Below are 24,202 nucleotides of genomic sequence, written 5' to 3'. Positions count from 1 at the left end.
TACATGCTCGACACGTTACAGATCATTAACTGAAGGAAGCAAAACAAGCACACAAGTGACATCGTTGTTTTTGGACCAATGTCCCCGGAAAAACCCAATGCGGGAAAACCAGTGCAACTATCTGAGGGTTTTTATTATTAAGCAGTTTCAGAATACAATCTAGGTGCCAAAACTGGCTCACCCAATAGAGAATAATCTCAGTAGTAGTACCTCTCAGTCAAGGACATGTTCCGGCTAAACCTCGGATAAACACTCTGACAGCTCCCAACTCCAATCTGCTCCACAAAAACCCCAACTTCAGCCTCTAGGGACTGCGTCAACCCTTTTTGGCCCAGCGTCTGCCCAACATCACCCTAGCTCGTCCTGCGTCAGCCTCTGGAGGCACTGCGTCAGTCCTTAGAGCCTCTGTGTCACCCACGCTAGCTCTCTGAGGCACTGTGCAGCTCCTGGTTGCCTTTGCGTGAGCCCTCACTGGTTCTGCGTGAACCTCTCGCTGGCTCTACGTCCCTCTCTCCCGGATTCTGCGCTGACCCTCCTGGTACTATATTTGCCTCTCTGGTTCTGTATTCACTACCCTTTAGCTGCAACTTTGATCACTCTTTCGACTTCCTCAACAAACCCTGCCCAGAAAATCGAAATCTTGATCAACTCGGTGTGTTCTCCAAGTGACCCTCAAGAATCCTCTTATAATTTTCTCATTGACAATTCAACGGCCGAGATTAAGTCCCTAATCAACGGCTAAGATTAACTCTGGCTTGATCCATGACTTTTGGACCCTTCTAACACATTTTTATATTAATTCACATTAATATTTTATTTTCCCTAAGTTTAGACTTAGGGACTCTATTAAAAATATTAATTATTTTGATATCTCCCAAACTATTTATAATCTGCCCAAACCATTTCTAGTTATTGGAGATCTCATGTGCTTTAGCATTTCCACCAATTTTCGTGGCTAGAGCACATCCGATGCTACCCCAAATCAACACAAACAATGGCCTAGATTAACTCCTAATCATAGGCTCAGATCGTTTTGGCTTGATCTCCGTCTTCTTCTTGAAGTTACACCCATAATTAGATTAATACCCATTAATATTTTAATTTTCCTATGTTTAGACTTAGGAACTCCATTAAAAATATTAATTATTTTAATAAAATTGTCTTTGGGTGGAATTTCCCAAAACGCTTTCTGGGTTCTTTGGAATACATGTGCCTAAGCCTCCCTGCAAAATTTGAGGCCGAGATCACATCCGATGCTACCCCAAATCAACTCAGTTGTAGGTTGCAAGATCAGTTCCAACCTAAGTGAAAAAGAGTTTCCAGAGTCATTATTGCAGTAGTGCAGTATTGGCAGTAGAGCAGTAGCAGTAGCAGTGTGAGGTAGATCAGAGTATGTGGAGTGTTGATAGACAAAGTTTTCCAGAGAGGGCTCTTCACAGTGATTTCCAGTGATAGGAGTCATATCAGTGAGAAAGTTGTAACAGATGTCAAACATTAGTAGCGTGGTTAGTCCAGCTACAGATTTTGGGAAGAGAACATCTTCCTCACTAAGAGTGACTGTTAGATTTTGGATAGTATGGTAGCATCAGACATTTGTTCTAGTCTCGATTTGTGTTTAAGAGTCTAAGGAGCACAATATCTCCAAAACCAAGAAAAGGTTTCAAGAGAAAACACCTAGAGACTACTTAATTAAAGTAATTCATCAATAATTAACAATGCTTAAGTCTAACTTAGGAAAATTGATTAATTTATGGGAATTAATTGAGGAGATCAACTTATGCTCTAGAGACTTCCAGAAAATGACTTGGATCAAGTCTAAGATGATCTTAGCCATTAATCACGATTAGATCTTGGTCGTTGATGCTCCAGTGAGAGATTATAAAAGCAAGTCGATGGGATGGAGAAAGACACAAGAGGGAAAGCGTGTTAGCCAAGGCAGATTGAGCTACCCAGTGCACAGTGATTCAGTGAGGGAAGAGTTCGAGCTAGAGGGAGAGCATCAGAGAGAGGGGGTAGCAAAAACTTTAGGAAAAGGATTTTGGGTTTTCTAGTGTTTCTCTAGTGCCAGATTGATAGAAGAAGGGAGGTCGAATTATCTGCAGAGAGGTTTGCAGCAATGTTTTTAAAACCGGAACCGGCCACTGGACCGGTCCACCTAATGAACCGGTTTACCGACCGGAACCGGTCTAACCGGGACTGGTTTGGTCTAAACGAACCGGTTTTAAAAATATACATTAAATAATTAATTTTTAATGAAACAAAACTATTTTTAAGATGTAAAACCATGATTCCAAGCCAATAGAGACAAAATATGCAAAGTTTGCTCATTTATATACCATGTAAAGGTGAATATATCAAAACACCTTTACTTCCCCCCCAAAACCCCTAAACCACAGTCAAAATCCGCCTTTTTGCACCGTCATTACTTGTATTGCTATGGTTTAAGAGCTGACCATTATTTTAAATTAGTTTAGGTGAATAAGGTTGCTGTAAGCACTGATGTGGGGTCCCATAACTACCTCATGGATGGAGACTGGAATAAATAGTCCTTGTTTATTACTAAGATTGATAGAGTATATCTGCAATTGTAAATTAAAATACTGGATAATGATTGATTGATAAGAATTTATTAAGAATGATATCAACATTGGGCCTCTTGACTGTGTATAGATATACAGTGATTGGTCACGAGGTGTGTGGCCTTTGACCTTTCATTGGCATAATTAGTATTGTTCCTACTACATTGCCACCCTCTTAAGAATGTTTTGTCCTCAAAGCATAGTAAATGAGATTTTCTCTTGCTGAGCATGCTTTCTTGGTAGCATCATCTTTATTTGGTTGTGGGAGTTTGACTCAGTTCTTGATTTGAGTGATGGTGAGGTTCCTTTGCAGTGTGCACATCATATTCTAAAGTCTTTTGGCCTAGTTATTCAATGTGAAACCTTGATAATCCATGGTAACATACTTTCTTTGCGGTTATATGTTTGTCTGTGTTTCTTGCCCCCTTTCTATTAGTTGTAGATCATTTGTGATGGGAACTTTCAACCCATATAGTTCATAATGTTGTCTTTTCTAGTTAAATTACTTGAACTATTCTTCAAGGTTAATGTTATAAGCACCCCACTGCATCAACTATTCAACACCTAGTACCCTACCCATCTCATTGAGCTGAAGAGCATAGAGTTGTGTTAACTGTTCCAATTCTTGTATTTGAACCATGACTTTATGGAATCTTTTTACTGTCTTTACCTTTTATCGATCAATGATTTTAACTATGGAGTGGTGTACACAATTAGGTTCAGTTGCTTAGCTTAGTTGATATCTATACAGTTATGGGTACTGTTGGAATCTACAAGTATTCTTTTGCTGCTCTTCTAAGGTGCACCATATCTTTCTTTCTGTTTAAGCCAACAGTCACAGCTAAAATTTCTTCTTTAGAGCCACTAGGTGGGTCCACCTCTGATATTTGATCTGATGGATTGTTTGGCAGCATAATTTTTTGTGTTATACAATTAACCCAAGACACTATTGACTAATGGCATTTTCCCTAATGGTTGTGCAACTAGGCTTTCTAGATTGTCTTTATTGTAGGGTTTCAAACCCTCTTTCTGGCCCTTTTACCAGGCTCTCTTGAAGTCTTCACAAAGACTGACCTTTTGTTGAACTGGATCCACCTCTGATATTTGATCTGATGGATTGTTTGGCAGCATAATTTTTTGTGTTATACAAGTGACTCAAGAGACTGTTGACTAGTGGCATTTTCCCTAATGTTTGTGCAACTAGGTTTTCTAGATTGTATTTATTGTAGGGTTTCAAACCCTCCTTCTGGCCACATTTTAGCAGGCTGTCTTGAAGTCTTCAAAGAGACTGACCTCTTGTTGGACTGGATGGACTATTTCTATGATAGTTAATTTTCAGATTGGGTTGTAACAACTTTAGAAGATGATATTCCTGGTACTGACTCCACCTCTCTCACACGTATGGCTGGTTGTTTGAAAAGGGGGACTCCTCTTAATGCTTTTGCTGAAGTTTCTACTAAGCTCTGTAGGACTTATCATCTTGGACATACTATTTACAATATCATACTCTTGGTTTCTCTCGGATGTACTTTCAATGGCAGTGTTATTCTCATCAACAGATCTTGCTGCTTGGTGCTCCTATAGTTGACCATACTAATTCAACGGTCTCTCTTTTAGATTTCCTCAAGAAGCCCCCCTTTTTTTGTTGTGTAATTGTGTTGGTATTGGTTCTATGGTGTTTTGGGTTGGTTCTATTTTCAGACAACCTACATTCATTTATATACCCTTACATTCATTTATATAGCCTTTTGGAGGGAAAACACCTTTACTTCTCCCCCCCAAAACCCCTAAACCACAGTCAAAATCCACCTTTTTGCATGTTTCACTGGGCGTGCCTAAAACCGGCCGGTTTAGGACAGAACCGGCCGGTTTGATACAAACAAGCCGGTTCCGTCCTAAACCGGCCGGTTTTCACCGGTTAGGGCTAAAAAATGGCGAAATGCCCTATCAAACCGGGTTTTTTGGCCGGTTCCGACCGGCAGCCTTGCTAACCGGCCGGTTTGACCGGTAACCAGTTTTTAAAAACGGTTTTAAAAACACTGGTTTGCAGGAGCCAGTGTGAGCAGGTAGAAACTCTAATGCGAGTCACTGGAAAGTGGTCGTTTCAGTTGTCAGAGGCCGGAAGATCATCTGGAAGGCAGAGCAAATATTTTCCATGGGCAGAGGGAGGCAAGATGGCTCACTTGGAGCCAGTTTGCAGGGAGTGTGAGTTATTCCAGGCCAGCAGTGCACATTTTTGGCAGAGTGCAAGTAGGCCGTTGGAGGGTGAGTTGATTTGCAGAGGAAGAAAATTATCTCCCAGATATTTTTCCAATGTATTTGTTAGAGGATTGCCAGTTGGGCATCCGATTATTGTATTCTCAGAATTTGCTGCATAATAACAAAATCAACCCTCGTCTGCTGCACCAGTTTTCCCTTCGGGGTTTTTCCTGGGACTTTTCAGTCCAAAAATGTTGGTGCCATTTTTATTGTGTGTGCATCTATTTCTTAGTTCTTTGTTTACTACCGGAACGTATTTATTTTGTGAAGAATTGTAGTGTGATTTATTCGTTAATTGCCCTAAACAATTAGATTGCGAATCAATTAGGAGAATAAATTCTAGTTGCTGTAATTTCAATGAAATTTCGCACCTTGTGCTTAAATTGTGTCTTTCCCTTGGAGGCCTCCTCGTCACCTTACACCTTTAAATTTAGAATACCTATTAGGTGACCTATATACATACTAGGACTCCTCCCATTAGTGAAAATCCATTAAGAGTAGGTGGTTTTGGTTGTGGTGACAGTGGGAAATCACCCCATCATTGTTACTTATTCTAGTGATAGCCTTGTATGGTACCCCTCTCCAAGGCCTGCTATATTTTGCGGCAGCAAAGCCCAAAACATCAAGTACCTTGCAGAGGCAGCAATTCTCGAGACCTCCTGCATGTAATTCGTAACACTAAATCGCCTAAGCTAGCCTACCAGGATAAATGTAGGTAGTGTTTTAGGAACATCTTGGTGTAAGTTTGTGGCCTTGGCTCACAAGCTAATCTTGAGATAATATCCAAATGAAGGGAAATACACATTTCTGAGACCTAATGGGGCTGTTGTAGCATTAAATAGGTTATATTTCATGCTTCCTACTATTAGTAATATTTTATATCAACAGTCTGAAACTGAAGTTCGTTCTTTACAATTTCTTCTATTTCAGCGACAGACCCTATGTTTACATTCAGTCTCTTATCTATGTGTATTTGGGATATTAGACGAAGGATGTTTATAAATCTTTAAATCATTGAATATTGTTGGCAATCGTCATGCACTTGTGTTAGGAAAAATGTCTCTTTACAAACTTTACTCTGTGCTTAGAAAAAATAATCAATGATTCTAGGTCAATAGCTTGTTTTCTCATGTCATAAAACTTCATGTATCTTGTGCCAGGTACGCTTCAAATGACATTGGTTCAGGATGCCATGTACATTTAAGTTTATGGCAAAACGGCAAGAACAAGTTTATGGCTGAAGATGGGTCAATTACTAAGAATGGTATGTCCACAATCGGGGAAGAGTTTATGGCTGGTGTCTTCCATCATCTTCCGTCCATAATGGCCTTTACAGCTCCATTGCCAAACAGGTAAGACAACAGAGACCATTGGCCTTACCATGGATTTCCATTGCTTCTATAATTAGTCTCTTGATAAAGGTTATTGCTTTCAAATATCCTTTGGCAGAGGTTCCTTCAGGAAGTGAAAATGAACTGTTTATTTAATTCTTCGATAAAAACATATAGGCCTAAAAGTGCCCTATTTTTGGTTATGTTTCTTTCACTACTGTTCCCATCAACTTTTAGTTTCAGTTCAGTCATGATAGGCTCCCCTTAGCTACTCTATTTTTTATGACCTATGATTTCAGAGGCATTCTCCATTTGGTCTTATCCACAGAACATGTGTGCTCTATCATCCCATGCATTATTCCATGTGCTTTCAGGGTCTCATCTTTCTTCCTTGTTCTCATTGCTTTGCTGTTTTTCTTCTCTTACACCTATTTACTAGGTTGACATGTTCCACGATTGTCATCCACTTGAAGTTTTGACAATTTTCAAGTTTTGAATAGGCCTTTAGAACTTGTAAATGCTTATGATTCAAGTGAATAATGCTTATTCTCACAGCAAACAATCGCTACAGTATTTAGTAAAACATTCCCACCTCAACAGGGTATGTAATATTATTTTTAACCAAGAAAATGAGACCTTTTGTGGTTTTGTTAACCCTTGGTATATATAATACATCTATTAACTCTCAAGGATATCCAGTTTTATGGAATCCATACTTCAAAGGAAAGCATTTTTTTTCTGCCTTACTTCCCATTTAAACTGATCTTGTTGTGTAAAACGAATATTTGTTAGTGTGTATTCTGAAGTAATGGGAATGACACTTGTTCTTTTAGCTTTATCAGAAGGAATTCAGATGATAGTAGAAGTGGGGTTATTACTAAGCACGCTTACATGATATTGTTGAAGAGACATGAAAACAACCATTTGATTGCGGACTTTTATCTTCTCTTTGATTACAATTTGGAGTTCCCCAAGCATTCTTCTAACTGAGCTAACATCCTTTCCTGGGAGGGTAGGGTTCTTCCGCGTCTGAAATTTGAATTACATCTTCGAGACCTTCTATTACAGGCTATTACCATGTCATCTAGTTTTTGTCCCTCCACCTTGTACTAGGTTCTAGTGTATACCATCAACCATCTTTACTTAGTTACTTTACCCCAAGAACATGAATTGCTCTTCTTGAGGCTATTCTGAAGAAACTTGAACTTCCGTAATACCAATTGATCTACAACTTTATGTGCTTGTGGCTTGCTACCTCTTTAATTCACATCTTAGTCAAAAAAGGCCTAATCCGCAGATGCAATCTTGAGGTAACCTTCAGACAAGTACCGCTATCACTTTAGCATAGTCATCGTCTTCACTTTTGGCCAACTCTCTAAAGGCCAAGGGGACTATCCCTAAATATGTTATGAAGATCATTATCATATTTACTTATTCAAGAGAGCTCAAAACTTAGCAAGTAAATCTTAATGATGATAATTATATGATGCAAAAGCTTACTTTATGAAATACAAATTAGCTAAATCCAGTATGAGATATAACCTTGATAGTAAAAGGATTCAACACCTCCAGAAATTTTAGATGTAATGTTTCATAGTAGTCAATTCCAGTGTTTATAAAACCATGCATACATCAATTAGATCCAACTTAAGTAAACTGATCTATAATTTTATGGATCTATGAGTCAAATTTCATTTTATGATAAGGGTAATTTCCAGGATTTGAACAAGTGGTTAAAAGTTAAAAGTTAAAACCACTTGTTTAACATATCCAATTGATGTGAAATTAAGCTCAATAAGTTGACTTGCAAATCTGATTTCTTATATGCAAATGTAAATCCTAGATTGGCCTAATTAACCGATAACTCCAGCGAAAGATATAAAATGAAGGTAACAACTAGGATTAATTACAATTAGTCTTTTATGAATGAAGAATAAATTCCAGAATTGTGATCCAAATGAAACAAGTCTAAGAAATTATTTTTAGCTATGCAAAATGACTAGACATGAATTTGAAATCCAGTAAAAGATATTCAGGAATTTATGTTAGATTTTCATAAAAAAAGAAAATAGTATTTTTTTTAGATTTTTGTATGATGATTGAAGGGAGAAACCAGTGCCAAATAAAATCTTAGGGCTAATGGGTCAATAACTATCTAAGAGGGCTTACTTTTCCTATGTAATTAGAGAAGGAAATGAGGCATGGAAGCTCAGTGGGTCCATCTTAATATTGTTGGAAAGATATGCAGAAATTTCACAAGGTTGGGCTCCAAAGGATAGTCCTTCAACTTGGAACTTAAACATACCCTAGAATTGGAATTAACAGGCTTGCAACTATTCCTTATATATATCGTGCAAATTATTAGCCCCAAAACTAACCGTGGAAAATGACAAAAGATGTGTTACCACACTACAATCCTTCCAAGTGGCAACTATACTTTTGAAATGAATCAAGTCACCAGCCTTTGCTATGTAAAACAATTCACACCACTTCAAGCTCGAAGAACCAAAATATTCAGCTACACATGAAAGACAAACCTTGAATGAAACCCCAAGATATCCTTAATTCTTGATATTCAAAAAATGCTCTCTCAATTATTCTAACAACAACAAAATTATAGAGTTTTAGGTTCAACAAGTCCAATCCATTGCACCCCAAGCCTCTGAATGATCCTCTTATATGATGGAGCCTTGGCAAGTGCACATTGTAATCTGTCGGGGGAATGATATTCTCTAATTCTCATGCTGTGAGTCAGTGCTTACCATTTCCTTTGGCAAACTTGTGAGCTTTATTCTCCCAACAACCTGAAAGTATCTTCAAAGTGGAGGATGGCCTCCACTTGCCTTTGTTTGTAAATATCCACTACTTTAGGATCCTCTGCTAGGAGTGCATGAGTGGAGGTGAGGATGGATGGATTTGGGTGTTTAGTTCTAATCCGAATTGGCTCCTTTAGCTCTCCATCCATGGTCCTCTTTACTTCTTCATCTTTGACCTCCTCAATCCTTAGCTAAGATGCTAAGGCCAATAACTGTGCATCTCCCAAATATGGATTGGGTCCCATATGCTAAGATTTGGAAGCACAAGGTTGTGAAGGTAAAATTCAGCAACCTTGGCCTTATCTTCTATACTGCATTGTAAGCAGGAAGTCAATGAAGTCGCTGACTTCTTGCAGAGGGAGAGCCCTTTTTTGTGCAAGCATGTTTGTCTGAAACTAGCAGCATTGCTCTTTCATGACTAAGTAGTAGGCCTTTGAGGGTTGCTTGCAATTAACTGCCTCTAAAGAGAGGTGTGCCATGGTGCCCAAAGATGTTTCCAAGGTTGCAACTGAGTGTCCCTCTCTTGTAGCAATCTTTGTGTTCGATGCAATTGGTTTTTCAGCTGCTTGTTTTCTTTATCTAGGTGCTCCCTTCCATTTGTTTCATCAAACCTTAGGAGTGCCATTTCTTCTCTCATTCTCTTCATCTCATCTTCCATCTTGGTGATATCAGTGACACCTTTAGATTGGGAAATCCTCTTCCATTGGTGAGTCTCAACTTTCTCCTGCTCTACTGCGAGGAATAGTTGTGGTGCTAGGTGCATAGGAAGTGTTTTTCCTGCCTCAATCCAAGGATAAAAGGAGGTGGATCTCCTTGGAGTTGGTTGCTTTGATATCCTTTCAATCTTTTGTAATTATGCTGGCTATTCTTGTATCAGGGAAACTTGTTCCTGTAGCTAAGCATCTTGCCTCTCTGATTGTATATGCTGCCTCATTTCCTCAAAATATGTTTGTATTTATATCTTTTGTATCCACTGGTGCCTTTAAATTCTGATCCTTTACATGCTGAAGCTCTTCTTTTTTTGGGCTAGGGGTTTTTTCAATAATGATAGGAGTGGGAGGAGGAGCTCTTCGGTTGCCACTATACTGTACGCTGGTGTTTTTTCTCCTCCTGATGTAAGCAGTATATTGAGCAGGTCTACTTGTCTATGGCTTTGTGGGAGTGCTTGTTGATTTTTGTGTAGCATCGGTAGGTTTTCCCGCATGGCTAAGAAGTCTTAAAGTCGGCCTAGATAAAATATGTAAATTTTATTTTTTATTAAATCAAGTCGGTCCAGGAAAGTCAAGTTGGCTAGCTAGTGAAGGGATGTGCCCCTTGGGTTTTCACACCCCATTTGACATGTATAAATAAGGTATTGTGGTGCACATTTCACCACCAACGAAGAGGATGTCTGAGCAAGATGAAATCTGTTTTGGAGATTGTCCTTCCTATTTTTTTAGTCTCTCTCTTGGCCACATGTGAGAAGACAACTGAGCTTGACCACAGAAGTTTGACCAGATTTTGACTGGAGGGAATTGACTGAATTTGACGCTAGGCTGACTGCAGGTTTGACCACAAGAGGGCTGCTTGTGCAGACTGTTGACCGCAGACTACAAGGCTGAAGTTTGATCACAGGCCTGTTTGACCAGGGCGAGTTGACGAGTGATGAATTTCTGATTTTTTGGTTGGTTTGATCAACATTGCCCTGCATATGTTTTGACCAAGTTTGAATGGTATTTTTGACTTGGATATTGGCACAAATTTTTAGACAATTGCTGATTTGTAAACTGTGAAAATTTCTAACCCGAAATTCCACTGCAGAAACTGATTTAATTCACCTACTTATTCTCCACAACAAGTTATTTACGAAATCCTTTCAGCAAATATTAAAATAAATTCTACTGCAATTATCGCGTAATGACACAGAGAAAATACATACACAAGAACCAATCACGTCAACACAGTTGTTTTTGGACAATTGTCCCCGGGAACACCCAATGTGGTAAAAACAGTGCAGCAAATGAGAGTTTTATTAATCTTCAACAACAATGGCTTTTAGAAGGAATGATTTTACGGATAAACTGAGATAAAACAATTGAGACTTTCCCCTAGAAACTTTCTGACACCTTGGAGACCCTTCTCCCACTTTTGCGTCACTCTGCGTGGCTTAGCGTGGCTCTACATCCCTCTTTGTTACCCTGCATGAGGGTTGTGTCTCCCCTGCACTGTCTCTCAATGTCCCTGCGTCACCTCCTCCTCATTCACTGACTGCTCCTGATGCCCTCCTCTTCCTCCACCTTGCAACTCTCCCTCTGAAATCGATCTCCTTCTCTTTGAGAATCAATTTCCTTGAAATACTGAGTATATGTCGGTCTTTCTCCAAATGATCCTCAAGTCATCTCTTATACTTTTCCTATTGATGAATCAACGGTCGAGATTAAGTCTCTAATCAACGGCTAAGATTAAAACAAACTTGGTCCTTGTCTCTTAGAAGCTTCTCACCCTTATCTTTATTAATACCCATTAATATTTTAATTTTCGTGAGTTTAGACTTAGGAACCCATTAAAAATATTAATTATTTTAATAACTCCTCATTTGGGTGGAATTTCTCCAAACGATTTCTGGGTCTTGGAGATCTCATGTGCCTTAGCCTCCCCACCAAATTTCAAGGCTAGAGCACATCTGATGCTATCCAAAATCAACACTCCCTCTTTGCAAAGAATGTGCTCTAGCAATGCTTCACCACAGAAGCATCACACTGATCCTCCACATCAATCCTCTGTGCTGATGCTAGGCTTGTTGCCTCACATCCATTGCACTATTGCTTCCTATACAGCTACCCATGACACTGCTACTGCCCCTGCTACACTTGTACTTTAGCTCCCTCTCAACATGCTGCATCATGTTGCCCATAGCACTGCCATTGTTAACTGTTGCACTGCAACTCCCAATACCTATCCATTTCTGCTACTAAAATGGATTCTTCACCATTCCCATCTTCTCCCTAAAATAAACAAACTTTTTTTTTCCTAGAGCCTTGGTGAGGATGTCCGCCACCTGTTCTCCTATAGGAGTGTACCTCAACTGTACTGCCCCTCGTTGGACACAGTCTCTGATAAAGTGACTCCCAATATCAATGTTCTTCGACCGATCATGAAACACTGGATTTTCAGAGAGTTTGATGCAGTCTGATTATCACACAAAATCATGGTCACTTCCATCCTTCTCCTGAATAGATTCATAAGAAAATTTTAAAGCCATATGGCTTCGCACGAAGTTGTGCTAGCTGCCATATATTCTGCTTCAGCTGAGCTCAGAGCCACGGATTTCTGTTTTGTACTATACGAGGAGGTTATTCCTAATCTAATGTTAAAACAGTACCCAGTTGTACTTTTCTGATCCACTGGACTTCCAGTCCAATCTTCGTCAGTGAACCCACTCAGCCTGATGTCATTTCCTTGGGTGTATAATAGTCCATGCTTGATTGTTCCTTGTATATACTTGAGAACATGTTTGGTTGCTTCCCAGTGCACCCTCTTGGGTTCCACCATGAATTGACTGAGGGTGTTGACACGTAACAAATGTCTGGCTTGGTATTAACCAGATACATCAGGGACCCTATTGTTGGAATTTCTAAGTCTAACCCGTTAGAAATTCTTCCTATACTATTTGGTTTATTTCACCTTGTTGACCACTATGTGTCAACTACCCATAGTAGTACACCCTCTTTTTATGCAAAAGGGATAGCACCTGATCAATGTGTCCATGCCATTCGACTATCATCATCAGCCCGATCATGTTATGTTGTAAACCCAGTCTGCATGTGTAAATTGTAAATAATCTTAGCAGATCTGTATCATGTATGTAATTGCCTAGGTAAACCTAATTTTTTAGTGATGATCTACATTCCGAAAGGTTTTTTGTCTCACCAATCCATGATCGGCAGAGTTTTCCTTCAGCCTAACCCCAATGCCGGAATGGACTTTGTCATTAGAATCTTAGGGGAGTCCTAGTGTGCTAGGTCGAGTCTATGTAAAAGTAATTTGGGAATAGTCCTAACTATTTGGTTAGGTTATTACAAATCACTTGATCTGCTAGATTATATTTGTGTCGTAGAACTGGGTGGTCTATGAGGGTCTATGTCAAATGGGTTTTCCCCCCCTTGAGATGTAAAGATGTAAAAATCATGATGTAAAGTGTCTTGAGGATTAGAAAATGTTTTATCCCCTCATAAGTCCTAGGTCCTAGGTGATTTTTCCAAAGGCTAAGTTCGAGGGTCCCTTTAAATAAAAAAATAAAAATAATAATAAAAAAAAATGAAATAAAATAATAAAATAATAATAAGTCAAAGTTTTGAGAAAATAAATGCAAAATTTTAAATTTTTATATTAAAATGTGAAATTTCCTCAACATTTAAAATTTTCGACGGATGAGATTAAAGGAGATTTTGATCCTCATCGACGGTCGAGATCACTTTGACATGGATCACTCAAACTAGCCATTGGGATTTTTTTTTTAAATAGGGTGTCAGGGGTTATTTGAGATCATTCGATCTGGAAGTCTTGTGCTAAAGAAAGCTCTCTTGTGGTTATTTTTCATGTGCAATAAAGAAAAACTTTGGGGTTGAAATCTTGTTGGTGTTACTCTCTTGGAAATGCCGTAAGATGTTTTATTTCTGTGCATAAATTTAATTTTAGCCATTGATGATAGCTTGATGAAGAGTGATTTTAAACACAGGTATCTTGTTTAGTCACTAGGGTTTGAATGGTAGTTAAATTTATGAATATGACGGTAGGTATCTCCGTTAGATCTGGATTTTAGTATCGTTTTGTCCCTCTTTGTTAATGGTTGAAGTAATTTGTGCAGGAAAATCTTGATTTCGAGATCATCGGGTGTTTGGGGAAGTTCTCGACTGAACCAACCAACTCCCAAAAAAGCATTTTCTGAAGAGCCCCGCCAGTTTTGATCCCGGGCTTATCATTTGAATTTTTCTTGTGAATGCATGAAGGGTTTTCTGAAGCATCTCATGTTAAATTTAAAATTCTAAAAAAATTTCTGTGGCATACTGATAAATTTGGCTATTTAGAGCCTTTAAACTCTAAACACTGTAATTATTTAGCTAGTTTTAGGGTTTTTAGTTTTGTTTCTTGCACATTTTATTTCTGGGTGTTCGGTTTTTGTTATTGCAGGTTGCAGATCTAAAGAAAACATTTTGTCCGAAGCCAGATCTAGGCCCTGGAGGGTAAGATCTGGCCTCAGGTTCAGTTTTGGCAGGAATATTTACTTCATATCTGGAAAATTTTGCGGGTTTTCATCAGGCAATCCAAAGCAGAAAGATTTTAGATTTTGATTAAGTTTTCTGAAAAACCATTTGTTGAAGGGTTTCTGGGTCACCAGTTAAGTTTCTCTACTGCCCAAGATCTGCATCCTTCAAGCTGCAGCTCTGCCACCAAAATCAAGCAGCGTCCATTATTTCACCATTCAGAACCTGCGTTCATCTCCTAAGCATTCTCCACGCAGCAATTTACTTGCGTCTACCCTCCTTCCCGCGTTCCTCACATTCAACGCTGCCAATCCCTTCCATACATACCTGCGTCCTTCCCACACTGCTCCAAAACCTACTCCATTTTCATGTTTCCCCCAACGCTGCGTGCTACCTACACTTCTCCTTACGTCGCTCCTCATCACTAACTCTCATCGTCCAAACTGTAGTTGAATCCTCATGCAGCCGCTTAATACGCCCCTCTAGCACTGTGTTTCATCCACCATCGAACTCATTAGCTGCCATTCAACCCTTCAAACCTGCCACTCTCTTCCCCATCAATCCACTCTCCTCTGTCAGCCTATCGCCCTCAAATCCCTGCTCTTTGTTGTGGTTCCCTATACCTCCGTCAAGTACCTCTGCAACTAGTGGATCTCCTTCAGCCACGCTTCCATGCAACCTGCAAACAAAAGTTGAACCCTCAGCTTCTCTCACCGACCTGCTGCCATCCACCCCCTACATCCCTTCCTCATTACCTATCTAACCCCTTCCACGCATATCCCTTCCCTTGCCACAGCCATATTTCTCCAATATCTTCTACCTGCAAAACAATTTACGCTGCTCTTTCTTCGTCGTCAAGTCCAAATCTCTGTCGACCTACATACGCATAGCTTGTTCATTTTAACGTTTCGATTCATTTCATTTTATTTGGATTTTATGCCTTAGTTGGCTAGGGTTAATCGTATGCACATTTTTGTTTAGTATCTTTTGTTTTTTGATTTGAATTTTATTCATTTAGGATTTAGATTTTATAGAATTTCATTTTGTTATATATATATGGTCAAGTGTTAGATTTATTTTTGATTTCTTTTAGCTTAGGTTTTAGTCTTAGATTGGCTTAGTCTAAGTTTCATTTTAACTTTCATTTTACTTTGGTAAGTTAGTTTCAATTTTAAATTTGGTTTTGTTAAAGAATCTTTGCATAAAATTTTGAAAAATTTTAAATTTATGAATAATAAAAAATTAAAAAATTCATAAAAAAAAGGGCATAAAAGTTAATCTTAGGGTTTTGATTTATTTTGGTTTAGATTTTTCTAAAAAAAAAAAAAAAAAAATTGAAATATTTTGTCACATTTAGTCTTGGCATATTCACTCAAGGATTTGTCACATTTACAATTTTGGTGTATCTTTTTCGCTAAGGTTAAAAATTTTGATGTGGGATTAATATTTGTCATTTTAATATATTCAAATGCACTTAAATTTTATCTAAAGATTAGCTATCTGAAAGTGATGAATCATTTTATGAACTGGTTAGCATTTGAATTTCATGGTTAAATAATGAATTTTGATCCTTTGAAATTTAATTGCTAGAGCTCTGTGCATCTTTGGAATATCTTACATCTAGTGAAATTAATTATTTCTTGATTGTTTTAATACTCATTATATGCTAGACATTTCAGTAAATATTTTCAAGCAATTGTCAAAGGATTTGTTCATATTTCTATTTTTCATGCAGTAGCAAACCAATTACTTGATCTAGCGAAGGCACTGGTCTTAAGTATTTAAAATTTAATCAAATTATCTCTAAGCTTTAATCAAGTGCACAATTGTTTCACTGTGTCTCCCAACCTAGCTGGTTCCTAGTTGGTCTTCCTTTATCCCATAGGGTCTACCCATAGGGAGACAACTTAAACGGAGAGATTGGGGATCAGGGTGACAACCCCCGATCTGAGCGTTGTCGTGCTGCCTAGACAATCTGTGTGACAACATTTTTTGACACCGTTGCCGGGAATAGAGTTTTTTTCTGTCCTTGATTTATTCGACATTCATCATTCATCTTTCATCTTTCTCATCTCTCATTCGAGCCGTCAAAGTCGACATTTTTTGGCACATCTCATCTTTTCTGCCATTCATTAGCCCGTCAAACGGCCAACATTTCCTGGCATCATTTGATCTTTTCATCGCCCTATCTTTCGTCATCTCGTTAATCATTTCATCTATAACTTTAGCACTTGGACATCTCGGTTCGTTTCTTGTTTGGGTGGCAACTCCATTTCTTTTCATTTATTCTCAGACAAGAGGCCCTCTCTGATATCCGGTTGTTGTTTCCCTTTGGATCTTAGAGTTAGATTCATGTTCAAGTGGCGACTCCACTTCTTTCATCTCTTGATTTCTTGAGCAGAGATCTCTCTCTATCATCCATTTGGTGCCTCATTATTCATCATGGATTTTCCGTTTACCCTGCGTCATTTTACTGATGTTCTCCATGATATTCCGAAAGTGGCCATTTCTAAATTGCCTTTGTTCTCGGGTGGTGATTCAGTCACTGTTAGAAAGCATCTAGGCAGGTTTTCTCGTATAATGTTCATATATTGTAGACCTCCTCAGTATAATCATGAAGATGTCAAAATGCGTCTATTTGTCTTTTCTTTAGAGGGTGATGCTTTGAATTGGTTTAATAATTGCATTGAATACTCTTTCACTTCTTTACAAGACATTGTCAATGATTTTAAAGATAGATATGGTTATCAAGATAGCTTGCCTTGTGCCCCTAAAATTGTGCAACAGAATGAAAGTAATCTTATGAAGGGTCCAACTGTCGATGAAAGATTTCAAGACAATTCTTCATATCAGAATGTGCCATCCACCTGTACCGTTGCAGATCAAATCCATGATAGTGGAAAAGCAGGGACAAATTGTAAAATCAGTGTCGACAATGAAAGGGAAAATCAGAAGCAAATTATAGAAGAACTAATGCGGCTGGTAAAAAATATGGAGATCAATCAAGAAAAATTTGTAACTGATTATGCCAATGATATGAGAACTTTATGCACCCACCTAGAAAAACGTGATAAGGAGATGGAAATCATGAAAATTAAACACTCTGATCACGTAACCAACATGCAAAGTCAGCATGCTAAGGAAATTGAGACCATGAAAGCTAATCATGACAGGGAAATTAATTTTATGTAAAGCAAGTTATCAAGCTTAGAGGAAAAGATGACGATCATGGAATTCAATCATTCAAATCAAGTGACTGCCATGGAAGCAAGTTATCAGGAGGAAATAAGTGCTATTCAGAACAAGTTGTCAACTATGGATGATGAAATGACCATCATGATATTCGATTATAATAATCAGTTGGCTACCATGCAAGAAAATCATAAAAGAGAGATAAACCCTATGCAACATTGCTTGATGACCATAAAGGCAAAGGACGATAAAGTAATAAAAGATATGGAAGCTAGTCAGATATGTCTTCAGAATAAGTTATTAACCATGGAGGAAGACCATGCCAGGGAAATCAGTACTATGATGGTTGAACACCCTAGCCAGCTGGATGCCATAACGATACAGGTACAGAAATTTCAGCATCAGTCAGAGGATGAAAGAAACAAGGAGATGTCAATAGATTAGAAGCCTCGTTATCTGCTGCAACAAGCTCTATCTTATTATGAGGTCCTTTGTTCCATTGAAAAGTGGCTAATTGAAGGTGACCTAGATAAAATGGAAATTAATAATCAGGTTGATGCTCACACAGTTAATCCACAAGTCATAGAAGATCAAGTTATAACTCATGACACCTGTGAGACTGATCCATCATCCTTGACAGAGCAGATACAGAATGAAGAAAGACATGTCATGCATATCTTACATACTTCATCTGAGAGTTTCGAAGCAGAATGTTCCACATCATCAGTGATACAGCCTGCCACGAAGAAAAAGCGCAAGAGAAAGAGAATGAGAAAAAGATTTGATGCATCAGATGGCCGCGAGCAACTTGATTTTCGGATAGGAAAAAGTCCTACCGTATGCAGGATTGGACATGGCACATCCGAGAAGCAACCGACAGATTTGCCTGAAAGCAGGCAAATGCTTAGTATACACTATATTGAACGCATCTGATGCCATGGGGCATCCTCTGTATTTCTAACCCTACTCCTTGTCTTTTCAGCATTTCATTTCTGTTTTAGGATTAGATTTACCTTTTCATGTTACTAGATAGTTAATAAATGAAGAGCTTATATCTTTCATGTGCTTAACGTTATATGATGATTTTTTGGATGGATGCTACTTATGTTTTGTTGTGTGTTGCGTGGATGCAGATTCTGGATTCTCACATTCCTACAGTGCAGCAACGTGTCCCAAGTAGAGCCAAATGTTTTAACCGCTACGTGTCAACTACCCATAGCAGTACACCCCCTTTTTACGCAAAAGGGATAACACCTGATCAACGTGTCCGTGCCATTCGACTATCATCATCAACGCAATCATATTATGTTGTAAACCTAGTCTGCATGTGTAAATTGTAAATAATTTTAGCAGATCTGTATCATGTATGTAATTGCCTAGGTAAACCTAATTTTCTAGTGATGATCTACATTCCGGAAGGCTTTTTGTCTCATCGATCCATGATCGGTAGAGTTTTCCTTCAGCCTAACTCCAAATTCAAAATGGACTTTGTCATTAGAATCTTAGGGGAGTCCTAGTGTGCTAGGTCGAGTCTATGTAAAAGTGATTTGGGAATAATCCTAACTATTTGGTTAGGTTATTACAAATCGCTTGATCTGCTAGATTATATTTGTGTCGTAGAACTAGGTGGTCTATGAGGGTCTATGTAAAAATCCCCCCCTTGAGATGTAAAAATCATGATGTAAAGTGTCTTGAGGGTTAGAAAATGTTCTATTCCCTCATAAGTCCTAGGTCCTAGGTGATTTTTCCAAAGGCTAAGTTTGAGGGTCCCTTTAAATAAAAAAATAAAATATAAAAAAATAATAATAAATAAATAAATAAAATATAAAATAAAATGAAATAAAATAATAATAAGTCAAAGTTTTGAGGAAATAAATGCAAAATTTTAAAATTTTATATTAAAATGTGAAATTTCCTCAACATTTAAAATTTTCGATAGATGAGATTAAAAGAGATGTTGATCCTCATCGATGGTCGAGATCACTTTGACATGGATCACTCGAACAAGCCGTTGGGAAATTTTTCTTTAAATAGAGTGTCAAGGGTCATTTGAGATCATTCGATTTGGGAGTCTTGTGCTAAAGAAAGCTCTCTTGTAGTCATTTTTCATGTGCAATAAAGAAAGAATTTGGGGTTGAAATCTTGCTGGTGTTACTCTCCTAAAAATGTTGTAAGATGTTTTATTTCTGTGCATAAATTTAATTTCAGCCATTGATGATAGCTTGATGAAGAATGATTTTAAACACAGGTATCTTGTTTAGTCACTAGGGTTTGAATAGTAGTTAAATTTCTAAATATGATGGCAGGTATCTCCATTAGATTTGGATTTTAGTATCGTTTTCTCCCTCTTTGTTAATGGTTGAAGTAAGTTGTGCAAGAAAATCTTGATTTTGAGATCATCGGACATTTGGGGAAGTTCTCGGCTGAACCAGCGAACTCCCGAAAAAAACATTTTCTAAAGAGCCCAGCCAGTTTTGATCCCGGGCTTATCATTTGAATTTTTCTTGTGAATGCATGAAGGGTTTTCTGAAGCATCTCATGTTAAATTTAAAATTTTGAAAATATTTCTGTGGCATACTGACAAATCTAGCTATTTAGAGCCTTTAAACTGTGAATATTGTAATTATTTAGCTGGTTTTAGGGTTTTTAGTTTTGTTTCTTGCACATTTTATTTCTGGGTGTTCGGTTTTTGTTATTGCAAGTTGCAGATCGGAAGAAAACATTTTGTCCGAAGCCAGATCTAGGCCCTGGAGGGTAAGATCTAGCCTCAGGTTTAGTTCTGGCAGGAATATTTACTTCATATCTGGAAAATTTTGCGGGGTTTTCATCAGGCAATCCGAAGCAGAAAGATTTTAGATTTTAATTAAGTTTTCTGAAAAACCATTTGTTCAAGGGTTTCTGGGTCACCAGTTCAGTTTCTCTGCTGCCCAAGATCTGCGTCCTTCAAGCTACAGCTCTGCCATCAAAATCAAGCAGTGTCCATTATTTCACCATTCAAAGCCTACGTTCATCTCCTAAGCATTCTCCATGCAACACTCTGCCTGCGTCTACCCTCCTCCCCGCGTTCCTCACATTCAATGCTACCAATCCCTTCCATACATACCTGTGTTCTTCCCACGCTGCTCCAAAACCTGCTCCATTTTCACGTTTCCCGCAACGCTGCGTGCTACCTACACTTCTCCTTACGTCGCTCCCCATCACTAACTCTCATCGTCTAAACTTCAGTTGAATCCTCACGTAGCCGCTTAATACGCCCCTCTAGCTCTGCGTTTAATCCACCATCGAATTCATTAGCTGCCATTCAACCCTTCAAACCTACCATCTCTCTTCCCCATCAATCTGCTCTCCTTTGTTAGCCTATCGCCCTCGGGTCCCTGCTCTTCGCTGTGGTTCCCTATACCTCCTTCAAGTACCTCTGCAACCAGCGGATCTCCTCCAGCCACGCTTCCACGCAACCTGCAAACAAAAGTTGAACCCTCAGCTTCTCTCACCGACCTGCGGCCATCCACTCCCTGCGTCCCTTCCTCATTACCTATCTAACCCCTTCCACGCATATCCCTTCTCTTGTCACAGCCATATTTCTCCAATATCTTCGACCTGCAAAACAATTTGCGCTGCTCTTTCTCCGCCGTCAAGTACAAACCTCTATCGACCGGCATACGCATAGCTTGTTCATTTTAACATTTCGATTCATTTCATTTTATTTGGCTTTTATGCTTTAGTTGGCTAGGGTTAATCATATGCACATTTTTGTTTAGTATCTTTTGTTTTTTTGATTTGAATTTTATTCATCTAGGATTTAGATTTTATAGAATTTCATTTTTGTTATATATATATGGTCAGGTGTTAGATTTATTTTTGATTTCTTTTAGCTTAGGTTTTAGTCTTAGGATTGGCTTAGTCTAAGTTTCATTTAATTTTCATTTTACTTTGGTAAGTTAGTTTCAATTTTAAATTTGGTTTTGTTAAAGAATCTTTGCATAAAATTTTGAAAATTTTTAAATTTATGAATAATAAAAAATTAAAAAAAATTCGTAAAAATAAAAAAAGGCATAAAAGTTAATCTTAGGGTTTTGATTTATTTTGGTTTAGATTTTTCTATAAAAAATAAAAATAAAAAAAATAATTTTTGAAATATTTTGTCACATTTAGTCTTGGCATATTCACTCAAGGATTTGTCACATTTACAATTTTGGTGTATTTTTTTCGCTAAGGCTAGAAATTTTGATGTGTGATTAATATTTGTCATCTTTATATAGTTAAATGCACATAAATTTTATTTGAAGATTAGCTATCTGAAAGTGATGAATCATTTTATGAACTGGTTAGCATTTGAATTTCATGGTTAAATAATGAATTTTGATCCTTTGAAATTTAATTGCTAGAGCTCTGTGCATCTTTTGAATATCTTAAATCTGGGGAAATTAATTATTGCTTGATTGTTTTAATGCTCATCATATGCTAGACATTTCAGTAAATATTTTCAAGCAATTGTCGAAGGATTTGTTCATATTTCTATTTTTCATGCAGCAACAAACCAATTACTTGACCTAGCGAAGGCACTGGTCTTAAGTATTTAAAATTTAATCAAATTATCTCTAAGCTTTAATCAAGCGCTCAATTGCTTCGTTGTGTCTCACAACCCAGTTGGTCTTCCTTTATCCCATAGGGTCTACCCCCCTTAGCCTAGGAAGACGGCTTAAATGGAGAGATCAGGGATCAGAGTGACAACCCCGATCTGAGCGTTGTCGCGCTGCCTAGACAATTTGTGCGACAACACACCTACTTGTTTAATTACTTAATTTATTTACCATGTAAATACTGAAAAGAAACACAAGTATAGTATCAACATCTACAGATCATCAACTCAAAGAAAACAAGCACACAAGTGACACTGTTATTTTTGGACCATTGTCCCCGGAAAAACCCAATGTGGGAAAATCGGTGCAATTGTTCAGAGGGTTATATTACTATGCAATTTATCTGAGTACAACTGGGCGCCTAAACCGACTCACATTTTTGGACCATTGTCCCCAGAAAAACCCAATGTGGGAAAATCGGTGCAGTTGTTTAGAGGGTTATATTATTATGCAACTTATCTGAGTACAACTGGGTGCCTAAACCGACTCACCGAACAGAGAAAAATACACAACAGCAATACCTCTATATTTGGAAAAGGTATTTAGAAAACATCTCTCATGAAACACTCTCCGGCACAACTAAAGCTCAGCGCTGGCTCTTCTGGCCTCTGTGTCAGCCTCTTGCTAACCTGCATCAGCCCCAGGGCTCTCTGCATCAGCCCTCTGAGGCACTGCACAACCTCCGCGTCACTCCCTCTACCCTCTGCGTGGTTGACGCAGTCTCTCTGAGCTCTGCACTGACTCTACTAGGCTCTGCGTAGCCTTGATTGACTGCTGCTCTCGCTCCCTCTTCTTCTGTGTTGGTCTCCTAGTATTGTCCCTTCCTCTCTGCCTCGTACTCACTGCCCCTCGCTACTAATCATTGATTCACTTTTTGCTTAGCAACCCCGCCCTAGCAAAATGAATGACTGATCACTCTGGTGTGTTCTCCAATTGACCCTCAAGCCTCCTCTTATACTTTTCTCATTGGTCCATCAATGGCTGAGATTAAATCTCTAATTAATGGCTAAGATTAGATTAGGCTTGATCCATGACTTTTGGAACCTTCTAACCGAGTTTTATATTAATACCCATTAATATTTTTATTTTCGTAAATTTAGACTTAAGAACCCATTAACAATATTAATTATTTTAATATCTCCTTCAACTGGAAGAATTTCCCCAAACCATTTCTGGGTCATGGAGATCTCATGTGCTTTAGCCTCTCCACCAATTTTCATGGCTAGATAACATTCGATGCTACCCCAAATCAACACCTATAAGCTGCCTGTACAAGGTGGGATCAACGTCTTTGTTTTCTGATGCATAAATCTTCTTCCAGTTGGTGATCATTAGAGTAGCCATAGGTCTACTGTCTTGCATCTTGAATCTCTTTAAGATCTTTGTAGCATTTCTCCCTTGTCCAAGGAAGATCTCGCCCTTCTGCTGCCAAACTTCCAACCCTAGGAAATAATGCATCTGTCCCAAATCCTTCATGTTGAATTCTGTAGCTAGGTTCTTCTTGCAGTCTTTGATGAGCCTGGATCATCCTGTCAGGGAAAGATCATCCACATATAATACCAGGATTAGAGGCTCATTCTATATGACAAGATAGTAGAGATTAGGATCTGCGTCACTCTTGATGAACCCCATCTTCTGCAAGTAGCCATCAATTCGACCGTACCATGCTCTAGGTGCCTGTTTAAGCCCATACAAGGCTTTCTTTAATCTGCATACATGAAATTTCTTCTCATGTGTCTCAAAACCCTCTGGTTGTTCAATGTATACTTCCTCTTCTATCACCCTGTTCAAGAATTTCATCTTGACATCCATTTGGTGAATCTCCCAACCTATCCGTGCTGCAAGGGATATCATGGTTCTAATAGAAGTATACCTAGCTACTGGGGCGAAGGTTTCTTCGTAGTCTATCCCTTCCTTCTGAGCATACCCCTTAGCCACAAACCTAGCTTTGTATTTCTCCACACTGCCGTCTGCAGCATATTTGACTTTGTAGATCCATCTCGAACCTACCACTGACCTGTCCTAAGGCCTAGGTACCACTTTCTAAGACATCATTGACCATTATAGAACTGTATTCCTCCACCATAGCATCTACCCATACTTGATGTTGAACAACCTCCTAAAAATTAGAAGGTTCCCCAC

At 38.4% G+C, this 24,202-nt stretch overlaps 1 protein-coding gene across 1 annotated transcript in view; it reads left to right on the top strand.

Annotated features, from left to right (window-relative positions):
* Window positions 1-24,202, top strand: part of LOC149186538 (uncharacterized) — a 331,009-nt gene that overhangs the window by 196,801 nt on the left and 110,006 nt on the right. Inside the window, exon 12 of the mRNA XM_089409383.1 lies at window positions 5,999-6,190. Coding sequence (XP_089265509.1) covers window positions 5,999-6,190 — 192 coding nt within the window. The remainder of the gene's footprint in view (window positions 1-5,998; window positions 6,191-24,202) is intronic.

The sequence above is a fragment of the Pinus tabuliformis genome, chromosome 3_1 (assembly GCF_031772625.1).
Source record: "Pinus tabuliformis cultivar Carrire ecotype Pingquan chromosome 3_1, CPIR1, whole genome shotgun sequence".
Lineage (NCBI taxonomy): Eukaryota > Viridiplantae > Streptophyta > Pinopsida > Pinales > Pinaceae > Pinus > Pinus tabuliformis.
The sequence above is the reverse complement of the archived record's forward strand: the minus strand, read 5'-3'. Positions and strand labels throughout refer to the sequence as shown.